General features: G+C 42.2%; 1 protein-coding gene across 1 annotated transcript in view; it reads right to left on the reverse strand.

The window, feature by feature from the left end:
* Nucleotides 1–15,000, reverse strand: part of APPL1 (adaptor protein, phosphotyrosine interacting with PH domain and leucine zipper 1) — a 41,171-nt gene extending 26,171 nt beyond the window's left edge. Inside the window, exons 1-4 of the mRNA XM_077325488.1 lie at nt 14,834–15,000; nt 4,150–4,248; nt 3,413–3,472; nt 2,815–2,886 (exon numbers count right to left, since the gene is read on the reverse strand). Coding sequence (XP_077181603.1) covers nt 2,815–2,886; nt 3,413–3,472; nt 4,150–4,248; nt 14,834–14,887 — 285 coding nt within the window. The 5' untranslated portion in view covers nt 14,888–15,000. The remainder of the gene's footprint in view (nt 1–2,814; nt 2,887–3,412; nt 3,473–4,149; nt 4,249–14,833) is intronic.
* Nucleotides 15,001–15,276: the final 276 nt, after the last annotated feature.

Here is a 15,276-nt window from a genome sequence, read left to right on the forward strand (position 1 = left end):
GAATGAAAGAATTTGAAATTTAACTAGACATTTTTGTCAGTAGGTGTTTTATGTAGTTTCATCCCAACTCTGAAATCATGTGTAATATAAATCAAGAGATTAAGAAAGTGTATTTGTCAGTTTCAACTGTAAATTTAATGTCGCTGTCCCGTAAATTAAATCAGCTGGCAAATTGCGTCAGATAACTCTGGACATCAAAAATCAAAAATTATCATCAATATGCCTTTTGTAGGTTATATAATATGTTTGTAAAATGGATTACATTCCAAATTGAAAACGAACACCTCTCCTTGTGGTGAGAAACCTAAGATCAGGCTAAGACACACCAGATTGATTGGCAACTGACTCACTAGCCCTGAGTGTTCATTTATTAAAACTAGCCAGCCTGTGATTGTTGGGCATTTTAAATGCTCTTGCTGTAATGCTTGTACGTTTTCCTAGGAGACCAGAAAAATAGATATTCCACAACTGAATTTTCAGCTTGATTTAAAACCTTAATTAATTGTAATACTAAATTTTGTGTATACTTATGGATTTGTTTATGAGCCTCTTGTGGCGCAGATTGGTAAGGCAGCAGACATGCAGTCTGAAAGCTCTGCCCATGAGGCTGGGAGTTCAATCCCAGCAGCCGGCTCAAGGTCAACTCAGCCTTCCATCCTTCCGAGGTTGGTAAAATGAGTACCCAGCTTGCTGGGGGGTAAATGGTAATGACTGGGGAAGGCACTGGCAAACCACCCCGGATTGAGTCTGCCATGAAAACGCTGGAGGGCGTCACCCCAAGGATCAGACATGACCCGGTGCTTGCACAGGGGCTAGATTTACCTTTTATGGATTTGTTCATGTCAGAAGCTGTATGTAGGAAAATCCACACATCCCATCAAAATCAGGATTGGGGAACACAAGTTCCATATAAGGAATCTTGTGAAAGAAATTCCTCTTGTAGAGTATTACTTCCAAAATAAGTAAGTTGACTTTAAATTTCTGGTTCTTGAAATTGTGTCCACTAAGAAGACTGAGAGGTCTAATTTAGACAAGGTTCTTTTGCAGAGAGAAACTATTTACATCTTCAGACTCAATACATTAAGTCCACATAGACTTAACAATGTAATGGGGGACTCTTGTTTTTTGCATCCTTTGATTATTGTCTCTTTAAAAATGTAGCCACTACACACTGTGTGTGTTTTCATTCTCTCTATATAATTATAACAAGCAGTGGCAAAATTGTTTCTAACTCCATGCACTTTTTGAGGGACTATTTCAAAGAGTTCTCAGTACTTGTTAGTAACGTCTGAGCACACAGAAGAACTCTTGATTCTCGTTAAGCTTGTGGACACTGGTAAATATTTATTTGCATGCTTGATGATTCCATAGACAATAATTAAGCACACATTTCATTTATTTGTAATTTGTTTATTTTGTAGATACAACATTACTCTTGAGGAAGTATCTTGTTTGATAACAGCTAAGGCAGGATGCTGTTCAACTTTTCATGATAATACACTTTTTGAACTTTGAGAGTGCTTGCTTAATTTCTGAACATAATGTTGTTCTGTAGGGGTTCTTTGGAACAGATAAGACACTCCTACATGAGTCATTACTAGTTCATTTTTGCAACAAACTGCCATATTATTATTATTATTATTATTATTATTATTATTATTATTATTATTATTATTATTTCCCGCCGCTCCCTTACTGCTCGCGGCGGGTCACAGTGTCTTAAAACCCCATTAAAAGACATAAAAATGCCCCCAACATGGCAAAAATATAGAAAACCCCACTCCCGCCCCCACTACTAGAGGGGTAGAGAAGGAGGTCCTGGCAATGTTTGCTTCAAACCCCTGGGGGGCGGGAGATCTATCTCGTCGACCCTAGCCTCAACCATATACCTGGCGGAAGAGTTCCATTTTACAGGCCCTGTGGAATGCCGAAAGATCCCGCAAGGCCCGCAGCTCTCCCAGGAGCTCATTCCACTAGGTCAGGGCCAAGACTGAAAAGGCCCTGGCCCTGGTTGCGGCTAGGCATGCTTCCCTGGGGCCGGGAACGACCAGTAAATTTTCACCCGCAGAGCGTAAAGCCCTGTGGGGGCATAGGGCGATAGGCGGTTCCTCAGGTATGTGGGTCCCAACCCGCGTAAGGCCTTGAAGGTTAAAACCAAAACCTTGAATTGGATCCGGGCAGCAATTGGCAACCAATGCAGCTGCCTCAGCACAGTCTGGATATGGGCCCTCCAAGGTGTGCCAGTGAGGACTTTAGCAGCTGCATTTTGCACTAGCTGAAGTTTCCGGACCAGGGACAAGGGTAGGCCCACGTAAGCGAGTTACAGAAACCTATTCTGGAGGTGATCGTCGCATGGATCACTGTGGCCAAGTGATCGGGGGACAGGTAGGGTGCTAGTAGCCGAGCCTGTTTTGAAAGCAAAGTATTAAACTTTTCATTGTTCATTTGCCTTTCATGGTTCTTTCATAATTCCAAAAAGAAAGACATTTAAGAATCACCACAGCTTCCAGTGATTCTCTGCTGGTCATGGAAGTCAGTTATTATGTCCCCACAAAGACGAACAATTTTGTCAGAGTATAAATTTTTGAGAGTGAAAGCAACCATCAGAGATAGCTTTGACTTTGAAAACGTATACCGCAAAAACCTTGCTGGTCCCTGAGGTGCTACTAGACTTGACTGGAGCTCATATACTGATGACTAACATGGCTACTTTCTGAAACAGTTTAAAAGTTCAGTATGAATTGGAGTGTTGTAAAAAAATCATTAGAGCTTACCATTCATCAGTGTCAGTCTAGACAACATACTCAGGCTTACCTCATCTATCACCTTTGCAAACTGAAGCAGAGTAGACGTCATAACTTCATCATCACCACCCAAAGGAAAGCGCTACCGAAACACAACACACAACCACTTTTCACTTCAAAATAAACCTTTGTTGACTTTTTTCCCCTTTTACTATTCAGAATTACAGAAGTCTAACAACATGTACTAACACAAAAAGGTATTTATAACTTTTATAGAATAAAGGCTGATAGAAGAAACAAATTCAGTCCAGATATTTTGGGCCAGGAAAAAGATATTGTCTAGAACCTGCCTCCATAAATATGTAAGCCAGTTTTAGTAGGGTATACTGTACATTTGGGCTCCCAAGCACCTAATTAAAATCTTCTATGAATTTAATTAAAATATGACCAGGTTGCTATGATGAAAATGCTAGTCTCAGTTTAGAATGACGTCTTTACCATTCACTTCTTATGCCATTAGCTTCATATGTGAGAATTAAGCTAGCAAAGCTTTTGAGGGCATGGAGGAAAAGGGCATGGAAAAATCATGTGTTTAATTGCTGCATGCTAGGTTATGACTAAAAGACAAAGAATTGGCAATACTATCTCATTCCATATGAGGATTATACCTGCTGCTCGTATTCTTTTAGAAGTTTCGAAGTTAAGTGTGTTGCTGCACTTAATTCATTCTATTAAAAAAACAAACACAACCATTAATGATTTCTTCTGCTTGATAATGAAAAATACTATGGATTTCACACATATACCATATGTTGCTTTAGCATGTAGGATACACTTAATTCATCTATTTCACTTGTCAGTTTTAACCCTACAATTAGGTATACAATAATTCATACTGGTTTCCTCTGTCATGTCTATTACTCGATTTTCTCATCCCTTGTCTATTACTCGAATTTCTATGGCTGCAGATAGTTGCAGATAAATGTCAACCAAATATGATCAAATTCACTTGGAGACTTGTCAGGTCTATAGAAAATGGGTCAACATTCAAAGCAGGATACATACACAGTACTTACAGAATCATAATCTACAATAACTTAAATAACGGCCTAATAAGTATTGATGATACAATGCACAAACCTAGATAGTTTCAGATTAGAAGCAAGCTACATTTCTGAAATGTTTTGAGTGGTTTATCCAGCTTTATAGAATATAGACCCTAAATGAAGACATGTCACATGCACACTGAAGTCTAGCAAGCAATCCTTTCTCACAACAGAACTGAACAAGTAACATAGAAATGGTTCAACAAAAGAAAAGGTCCAACACTCTGAGCACGCAAAGACTTATTTTTTAAAAAGCAAAAATAGTTTTGAAAAGCTGATTCAGGTTGCACTAACATTACCTGTGCATCATATATTCGGTGCATCGCTTTATATAACTGGTTAATGTAACGAGATATTGCTGCAGCATCTTCTTCAAACACACCCAGCAAAGACCGAGTCTAAATAAAGAGAATGTATTTTTATAGCATTAAAATATAGAATAATAGAGTACTCCCTTGAGCAACCCAAGAGGTAGGTGAGACAAACCCTGAATGTTACTATGTGTTTGGCACATCTTTACAGGCTTCCAAACATAAAGCACTCCATCCCTCAAAGTCAGAGTGAGATGAGCCCTACTTTGTACCAACTCAAAAGGCACAGCAACACATACACCTATAGCCTATGTGGATGCATATGAACTGGCTCACGAGCCAAAATTCAGCATGTACTTGTGCTTGTTTGGAGCTCCCAAACCAATGTTTGGAGAAGGTGCCTTCCCTGAACATTTGCTGGACCTTTGTCTGGTTTGGTTGTTCAGGGCAGTTTAAACCTAACAGCTGAGAGGGGCAGGTCCTCAGTTAAGCTGTTAGGTTTATATGGCTGCCAGCCATTAAATCTGCTAGTTTGCCCCTTGCCCCCAAAGCAATCACCTCCTTTCTCCCAGCCATGACTCGCTGCAATAAAGAGGGAATTGAACTCACTGAAATGTCTTGGTTCATGTGGAAGCCTTTTGGCTTGTTTCAGGGACCACCCTGAACCAACATGCATTTTTTAGGTTCATGCCCATCTCTAATTACCTATGTGTCTTACTGGACACTTGGATTTTCAAACCCCCTACAGAAAGCTCATAGGAAACACAGCAGTAATGAGATGAAGAACTGCTCTCAAAGCCTTTATTAGGCAGCAGCTACAGCCACTGTGAATTAAGTACCATCTGTTCCATTTAATATTTCTGGTAAGGGCTTGGAGGAGAAGCGTGTCTCAAGGCTGTGTTACTCAGCGTGTTAACTCAGCACTTAACAACCACTCAGGGCTGCTGTCCTGCCCGAGTGCCTCCTCCTCCTCCAACTGGCTTCCCTGTCTGTCCAGCAGCCAGCCAATCACTGTCCATCCCCCACTCCTGACCACCCTCTCCTTCTTCTGCTTCCCTCTGAGGCTCGGAGGCTGCAGATTCCTGCTATGTGAGATCTGCCCCTGCCGGTGAGTTCCCTAACAGCTGCCTGCAGCCTTTCCAGGTCCTGGGGAGAGGGGAAGGCACTCTGCAAAGTTCTTCCACCCCATCCCCCTAATCTAGCGGCCGATGTATTCCTGAATGCAACGGGCTTGGCCCCTAGTCTCAGATATAATTATCAAAAATAAGGGGTTGTAATCCCCACCCCAGTTTACAATAAAGGGATAACACCATAGGATTATATATTTTTTTAAACTGCTATAAACCACTGTTTCTTAATCTGTTATGCATTAGACCCAAGCCATTTCTAGGGGAACTGTTTCCTGGATCACTGTGAATAGCAAAATCCATTACTACTGGGTTCTGATGTCTCCTAATAATACCCCATTTCTTTCAAAATTTAATTATGACTATAGTAAAAAAAGTAACAGGAGCTGGGGACCTTGTGGACAGAGGTAAAATTGTAAACAGTGAATAGAACAGCATATCCAAAATCCATGAAGGACTAAGGTGTATGCCATCTCTTGGTTATAATACTGAATAAGACCCTTGATCCATCAAAACCAGTACTGTATACTCAGACTGGCAGCAGCTCTCCAGGGTTTCAGGCAGGGGTCTTTCACATCCTCTCCGCCCTTGTTCTTTGAACTGGAGGTGCTGGGGACAGAACCTGGGACCTTCTGCATGCCACACGAAAATTCTATCACTGAGCTACAACCCCTCACCAGAAAGTTACACAAACATTGCAATCATGTGATACAAGGCAGGGTCTTTTTCACAATCCTTTTAGCAATTCACTTGATTTCCTTATTAGTATTCAGTCAGTAAATTATAGAACTGCTATTTAAGAGACAATGTCTTTCAAGCTGGAAATTTAATTGCTGCTTCATATGCTTCAGCAGTGTTCTGAAGCATTGTTTGTGGCTATTCTGTTCACTAACTTGAATCTTACAGTGAATGTCATGGAAAGAAGCCATTTCCCTCCCTATGCAATCCAAAATGCCCCTAGAAATGCTGCTCTTGGGGGAAGGAGACAACAGAAACAGTGGGAAGAGAGAGTCGAAGGTCTGCAGAAGAGGAGGTTAGCAAACATCACACACTCCTTCCATTTGCATAACTCCTCTGTGTAATCCCATCATTTTATATTATTGTTTTACACTAATGTTGTTGTGGTTTTATAGTTAGTCTTGTTTTATATTACCAACTAGCAGAAAAGCCCGTTATACAAAAAAATACAATGGCCACTAGCCACCCCACCAAGGCCTGGTGAAGCCACAGTGGGGCTGCTTGGGGTGGGGGCGAGCACCGGCAGGGGTTCCCTCCCTCCTTCCCAGCCAACCCTGGCAGTCCTGGCGAGGCCTTGTGAGGCCATGGCAGGGCTGCTCAGGGAAGGGGAAGCACTGGCCGGGGCTGCCTAACTCCCTCTACCCAACCTGGATCCACAGTCCCAGGCCCTACCCCTCCCTCCCGTTTGCTTACCTGGCTTACCGTGAGCTGGCACTTCTTCCATGTGAAAGAAGTTGGGGGATGCGGCCAGGGGCGGGACAGCCTACCTGACTGGCCATTCATTGGACGGACACCAGTCAGGTAGACTATGAGTCCCAACTCCTCCCACCACCCCAGTCGGGCTTTATTTATTTACAGATTGCTGCCTTGCATATTCCATGTGACAAAAAGTGAGATAGAAAAGTTTTAAATAAATATGCATGTTACTACAAGATCTTCGTCCTCCCCACTTAGCAAAGCAAGTATATGCAGGATTCTTTTTTAATTGGTAACTAAAAAAATGAAACAATTTTTTTTCGTTTCAGGCTGGGGAGCAGGACTTGAGCATGGCTGTTAATGATAGGATACTTTGGAGAACATTAATTCATAGGAGCATCATAAGTTGGAAGCAACTTGAAAGTGCACATACCAGGGAGAGAGCTTAACCTGCCTAAAAAGCCCCTCCAAGAATAATATACTAGATTTCTATATTAGTTTCTATAATCAACTACCAAGTTAGTACTCTAACAAGAGGAAGTCACAGTGTTAAAAGCAAGCAGGAAATTTTATATGTAGACCAAGCAACCATGAAACACTTCGTCACAATACAACTGTAAGAGTTCTAGAATGCTGTGCTGGTGGTATAATTTTTTTCTGTGCAAACATCTGTGGCATATAATTTGCCTTTTGTGGTGCTGCCACTGAAGCATTTTGAGCAGTGAGTTATCTTTAACCTGCCCCCTTCCCTTAAGTACACATGCAACATGTTTATCAACTGCCTAATTAATTAATTAAAATATTCACATACTGCCCTTTCTATTACCTACAGCAACTCAAGGCAGCTGACAAAATTTCTAATGCAAGGCAGAGCTTCCTTCCTCCCTGGGATGACGATGCATAAAAGAAGAAAAGGCCTGTGTTGTGGTCAAACAGACAACTCAGTCAGAGGATGACGCTGGGAGGATCTGAGGGGGACAAGAGATCCATAACTAGTTATGATAAGCACTGAAGGCAGCTCCTTAATTTTGTAAAATTACAACTATATAATCAGGAAAGGTATTTTGTTTTCAGATAGGACAAGATCAATACTAGCTGCCCCTAGCAATTTTAAAGCCACCATTTGACATCCCTTAGGAACCACGGTGACATAACTAAGTAGCTATATTTTAGGGTTAAGTGGAACTTGACTCCTGCCTTAGCTTACCTACTATCATTTCCCCTAAGATTTTTGTGCAGTCATAGTTCCACCATAAGTGGTCTGTGTTAGGAAATCTGCAGTGCCAATGAAGGTTTATTTATTTATTATATTTATTATATACCATCCTCCCATGAGGCTCAAGGCAGCATGGTGAGGATTTATATATTTTAGATCACTTCTATGATATAAGATACCAAAAAATAAAAGGCATACTGAAAAGGTGGACTGAACTGAAAGAGAAAATTTTCAGGGGTACTTCCTTAGGGCCAGGGACCGCCAATAGATTAGTACCTGCAGAGTGGAGAGCTCTGTGGGGAGCATAAGGAGACAAGCAGTCCCTCAGATATGTCGAGCCCAACCCGCAAATGGTCTTAAAGGTCAATACCAAAACCTTGAATCTGACCCAGGCCAAACTGGTAACCAATACAGCTGTCTCAGCATAGGCTGGAAATGGGCATTCCATGGTGTCTAGCGAGGACCTTATCCACTGCATTCTGTACCAACTGGAATTTCCAGGTCAAGGACAAGGGCAGGCCTGCTTAGAGTGAGTTATAGAAATCCAATCTAGAAGTGCCGTTGCATGGATCACTGTTGCCAAGCAGTCTGCAGACAGGTAAGATGCTAGTAGCTTTGCCTAGCACAGGTGGAAAAATACCATGTGAGCTACCCCCATGACCTGGGCCTCCATAGCTAAGGAGGAATCCAGAGTCACACCCAAATTTCTTGCTGAGGATGAGATGATAAGCTGAACCCCAGCCAAGGTAGGTAGATGCACTTCGTGTCCGGCCACCTTTCCGCCCAGCCACAGGACCTCCGTCTTCAAGGGGTTGAGTTTCAGGTGACTCTGCTCTAACCATTCAAACACAGCTTCCAAACATCTGCCAAATGTATCTGAGGGTCACAGTCCAGGCGTCCGTCCATGAAGAGATAGATCTGGGTATCATCTGCATACTGGTGACAGTCCAGTCCATAGCTCCAGACCAGCTGTGCCAGAGGGCACATAAAGATGTTAAATAACATGGGGGAAAGAACCACTCCCTGAGGGACCCCACAAAGGAGTCAATAGGGATACGATAATTCCTCTCCCACTGCCACCCTCTGTGTCCAGTTCCAGAGGAAGGAATGCAGCCACTGAAGGACTGTCTCCCGAATTCTGGCCCCAGCAAGGCGGTGGGCCAACAACTTGTGGTCAACCATGGGAAAGGCAGCTGACAGGTCAAGCATTATGTTTAAAATGTTATACTGTTGTGTTCAAATGTTATTGAAATGTTATACCTCCAAAACTGTTATTGTGTTTATTATGCCAGCATCACAGTGAACTGTGAGCCATAAATTTCATTGTAAACTGCCCTGATCCACAAGGGAGGGTGGTATAGAAGTGTAATTAATTAATTATAGTTATACATTTATGATAGATGTATATCAAGCATAGTCCTCAGGCATATATGTTTAATAAGACCCTTGTGACTGATGGTCCTCAGTCAACTTCTTAATGGTAGGTTTAGTACCTTTCTGATGTTTATCACTTGTTAAGGGCCTGTGGCCGAAGCCCAGGGATTTTACCTCAACTGCAAGATAACTAATTTCTTTGTTTTCAGAGGCGACGTGGGAGAAAGGACTGTTTAGAATCTCAAAATGTCCCCATTGGCACTCCTCCCCAGATTAGTAAAGCACCCTTGGTAGTACAGATAATCATTCTGAAACAACCTATTTCCCTTACAGACCTTAGGCATCTATTGATGTTTTCATGCAACAAAGATAATAAATATTTCCTGACAAAACTGCTAACAAATAACTTTTCCACAGGACTGACTCATAGTTGATAGAGGCCTGTAACAGCATTAACTGAGATAGAAATTAATCCTTGTTAATTTACTATGTCCTGGATTCTGTGATCCATCTCACAGAACACAAATTATAAGAATCATGACTAGACTGGCTCTCAGGCACTGCTGCTGCTGCCACCAGGCCCAAGGGTGGGTGATGGGGCCTGGAGCCATGCCATTCTCTGCAATGGTAGAGAGAGGGGATTCCCCTTGTGAGTCTCTTGGGCCCCCCACATATGATATTTACATTTGAGCATCCGAAGTATTTTGCAAAGTTTCCTACATAATCAGCATCTGAATACTATGATGTTTCCTTAACTATCCTCTTTCTTCTTTTACATGGAATATAATACTGAATTTGATACTGTGCATGCTCAGTTCCCACCAACTGACTACAGTGGTCCACGCTTCTCCCTCGTGAACACTAGGCTACAGATTCAGGAACACCACTTGTAACTGCATTTGTGGACTATCTGGCGACAGATCAGATCCAAAGACTTTCTTTTGCAATGTAGGAACCTGTCCTTATCTGAAAAACTGTATTGTTCTTTAACATATTACAAAACTCTGGCAAGGTCAAAAACCAGTTTGGAGATATGGTTCAAAAACTTTTCAAAGTGAAATCAGGAAAGGAGGAGCATATCCTTTGCACACATGTAACATTTCTTCTTTGAAAAGCTCTTGTCCTGCACTACCAACTGCTTGTGAACTCCAGGAAAGAAACAATGTAAGGGTTCTGGAGGAAAAAGTGTGTGTACATATGATATAAATAGAGCTACTGAAATATACGAAAAGCTCTGCTGGATGAAACAGAGTCTACCAAATTCAGTTTAACCCCAATGGCGGTCAGAGGGTTCTGAGAAGTTTACAAGTTGGTCATGAAGGCAATAATCTTCTTCATGTTTGCTCCTTAGAAAGTTGCATTTACAGGTATACTACCTCTGTACATGAAGGTGTAATTTGACAGAGCTCCCTGGGTTCCGCAAGGCCTGCAAGACTGAGCTCTTCCGCCAGGCGTTCAATTGAGGCCAGGGCGGAGGCCGGGATTATAAAATCTTGACTCCCTCCCTTTTTGAAATTGCCACCCCCCCAGGTTAACATTACCTGGGGTCATCAATTGGAGTAATGACTACCAAGAGCAGCAGAGTTAGGCTTTTGACTGTGCCCCTATCGATTGTATTTGGAAGTTTTTATATGTTTTATATAAACTACCATGAGTAAGCTGGGCTGAGAGCAGCGGTCTATAAATCTAAATAATAATAATAATAAATATTAGCAAAAGATAGAGATAGCTCTCATATTAAGTTGAGTAACTGCTCTGATTCAACTTGGACACAATTTAAAATTTCTAATCTTCAAAAGCCATTTTAAGCCTATTGTCACTACAATATGGTGTGGAAGAAAGTTCAATATGCTAATTATACACTGTAAAATAGCACTCTTGACTGTCAGAATATATTGACAATTTCATTTGCCAAACCCAGTACTGAAATCGACTGACAGTAACTTTGGAACAGACAAATCAGCAGTCTCAAGCAGGACTCCAACATACATCCACCCATTTCAATGTAAATCCAATGGCTATTTCTATAGTATATGAGCCAAAAAGTTTTCCCTCTTCTAAAATGAAAAACCCATAGAAAAGCAGAAACATAATTACTCAATGTGGTGTTAACACTATATGGGTGACCCCCCCTCCCTGTGCTTTAAATGGGCTACAATCAACATTCATGTTATTTTTTAAGTTAATCATCTGGAGGCCAAAGATACTGGTAACATCTTAAGCAGCACAGAACTTAGTATGGCCTTCCATGCCCTATTGCATGTTCTTAAATTCTTATGAATTCATGAATCACAACATTAGTAACAGAGAACAAACTTCCCTGAAGATCATGCCTCTCCTCTAGCCATCTTCCCCTTCATTGTTCAGCCCCAGAGATATCTGATGTATTTTAGTGTAGTCTGTTTGTGTAGGATAGTGGTAAAAAGCACCTGTGCGAACTTAATACCCTAGAATATATCCCAGAGTTCTCTGCAATGCACAGAGAATCCATCACAGAGACACAGACATTTCTTGAGGGACAAACCATTTTGGAAAACAAATGCAAAATATTTTAAAATCTATGTACTAGCTTGCAAGGCACTGTGAATGTAAGCAAAAGTTCAGTGTCCAAATCTGATTACTTCAATATTATTATACTACAAAGAAAAAAAAGTAGGGGAGTAGAAGAAGAAGAAGAAATAGTACTGTGGACAGGAGGCTGACCCTGAAAGGAAAACCAGCCTTTAGCCTACAGGAATACTGCCTTTCTGAGGTGAGGGAAGTGAATGTTGGAGGGATGAACTGATTATTTCCATTCCATCATATTGTATCTGAGGAAGTATGCATGCACACGAAAGCTCATACCTTGAAAAAACATTGTTGATCTTAAAAGAGCCACTGGGCTCTACAGTTGTTCTGTTGCTTCAGAACAACGCGGCTACCCACTTGAATCTAGTGGCAGACTTCATTCAGGTCTGCCTGAGGAGGTAGTGAAGTCATATTTTGGATTTGGGTCAGCAAAGGAATGGAAAGCCTGAAGAGCAGCTGTGCCTGATAATGTAGTGGAGTGATTTGACTCTGCATGGAGAAAGTGATAGAATACCCACTTGTGAGGCCTGTCCAGGGTAATGAGCAGACCTTATACAGCTTAGTCAGACTCTTTGGGGAAAGTAGGCTGGTGTTGGTGGAATCCTGTATGTGAAAGAATCTAACATGGCTAATTAGTGAAAGTCTTTTTTTTTGTACCTACAAGCTGAAAAGAATTCAAACCTAACTATGAAACCATAACTAGCTTAAATTTATGTGCATCTACCAGGCTTCTCTCTGGTGACCTGTGCTGCTGATCTGTTTTTTTAACAGCCTTATGTAAATTAAATATTTGCTATTTGCATACAACTCCTGTCACAGTGATCCCTGTGTTCTTTTTCTCACCACAAAACATACCTCACAAAAGCAAAGCCTTGCTACCTTGACAACATCTGAATACTGAAGGGAAAGTTTACAGTTCTAAACAAAGCTGATTCCCCAAAATCATAATAAGTTGCATGGGTCACTTTGGTTCCAGGAAAGGGTCTGCACAGGTACAAGCTATCTAGTGAATTCAAGGCAGAAATGAGGTTTGAATCAGGAACTTCTGGCCTAATATCCTCTCCTCCATTTCACCCTTACAACCACCATGTAAAGTAGAGAAGGACGGAGTGTGTGAGTGACTCAAGGTCACTGAATGTGCACTCATGGCAAAGTGAAAATGTTATCCATGATCTCTGAAATTAGCCACTATATAACATTGCCTTTCACAGAACACTGGTGAACAGCAGCAAGCAGCTAGGCCTGCCAGTGGTTACTGCAGAGTCTGGCCTTCTCTGCAGAATTCTCTCTCAAAAGCCAAAATAATCCTGGAAAGGGTCCTTGCCCTTTCTCACTGTCTTTTACTGACAGATATCAAGGCTTGAAGGCTGGCAATACTATTATAATTGCCTAGCAACTTCCACAATAGCCAGTGTTAAGGGCATATCCTTTTTAAAGGTACAGGCACTGCTTCTATCATGGGTGGCTTAACATCCATTTTTTATTTTCAGATTTCAGATCTTTATTCGAACCTAGTTTTCTGCAGGTTTGTAGAAGGATTTGTCCTCTATTTGGAGATCCTATCTCTAAGTATAAGCCTCTAAAGATGGGGCCATACCAATAATTAGATATATAAATGATAATTTAATGTTTTACAGAACATGTCACATGACTTTCATCAAAATTAAGCATAATAGAACTGTTCAGAAGATGCATGTAATCACTTTACATTTTCTGTATCCTGTACAAATAGGAACACTGTCTCAGTACAGGCTAATCTACCTATCTCCCACTGCACTGTCATATTAATGTTACTTCTATTACTAAGACTACAAAGTAGATTGCAGAACAGTGATAAGAGCTGTGGAGTTCATCAGAAATGTTTACAGATCTTTTCTTCTTAAGCAATCATAGACAGTGAAAACCAACTCTTCAAAGGAAACTGAAGTTGCCAGCTAGCATCACATATTTCCTGGTATGGTTACAATAAAATATGTTAATTAAAAGATTAGTGTTAAATATTTGTATAAATCTGTACTCTTGCCATTTGAAAAAGAATAAGAATAAAAATATAATTCTGATTAAGATGAATTGCTGCTAATAGGTTCTCAGTATCTCAATAGAGGCTACTTTTATAGGACCGCACTAGAATACAATTCTAATAATATGCTTTTATTTAGGACTTTTATACACATAGGACACAAATGCAAATATGCAGAGCACACAAGCATGTGTGTGATGTAGTAACCTATGAACAGGTTTTGCTACAAGGATATTTAGTTGACACAAGTATTGAACATGGTAATTTCAAAGCTACTTATAAACTAATCCACCTATTGCAGGAGAAAGGGTGTGGTGAAAAAAACGGAGGCATCAATTTAAATAATTATACAACCACTTTAAGAAGGTAAGAGATGTCACCTTAACTAATAGTTGAATGAAACCTCAGAAAAATAAGAGCTAGAGTTATAAAAACTTAAATTATCGCCATATTCCTGACATGATCTCCACGTATTGGCCTCCAAGGACTATAAAATAAGGGGCGATGTCTTCTTTAGGTACTTATTGGGAACCATAATCCGCATTTTCCGTATCACTTACTCAGCAGGTGGCGGATCTTAAAGGCAAATACTGCTCCATAACCAGGCTGTTGTTCTCATGTATATATTTTTTTCAAGACATCACAGTCTGAACCTGCCGCGCGGGGCTCGTGTGCATGCGCTGTCTTCCCACTTGGCAAGATGACACCGAAGACCAAACTACCCGAGAGAGAGAGACCCGGGTCAACCGGGCGGCCCACGGGCTGCGATTCCCATGCCGCCGTCCAAAATTAGGCTAAGGGAGTGGCCAGGGGGCCGGGGCTAGGCGCAGCTCCCCAATGTCCCTCCTCGCCCCGCCACCTGCTGCGAGGCCCGCGGGGGCAGGTAGGCAGGCAGGCAGGCAGGCAGGCAGGCCGCCCCCTCCGCTCGCTCACCTGGGGACTGTCCTCCAGCGCCTCCTCGATGGGCAGCTTGTCTATCCCGGGCATGTCGACGGCTGACTCTCCGCACACCGACCCGCTCGCCTTCGCCGCCCTCGCGCAACCACAACAAGACAGCCCAGCCGAGCCCAGGAAATCCCGCCCCGGCACTTCCACGGCGGGCCGCGGGCCCTGCGCTTCTTCCCATTGGCTGCCAAAGCGCTCAGTCCGCTCACAAAAAGAAGGCGGGCGCTCGGCTGGAGAGGTTCGGCGAGCGGCGTCCTCCGGGTGCCTCGTGGAAGGAAACGCACCTGGCTCGGCTGCGCCTGGCGTCAAGCTAGCTGGAGCCCGGCCACGGTGCAGCCGCCTTGTATTTTCTGCCTGGTGACCAGCGCAGCCGCGTGCCTCGTCCTTGTCTGTCTGTCTTACCGCGACCTCGCCCTGGTTCCCCCCTGTTT

Source organism: Paroedura picta, chromosome 3 (assembly GCF_049243985.1).
Source record: "Paroedura picta isolate Pp20150507F chromosome 3, Ppicta_v3.0, whole genome shotgun sequence".
NCBI classification, from domain to species: Eukaryota; Metazoa; Chordata; class Lepidosauria; order Squamata; family Gekkonidae; genus Paroedura; species Paroedura picta.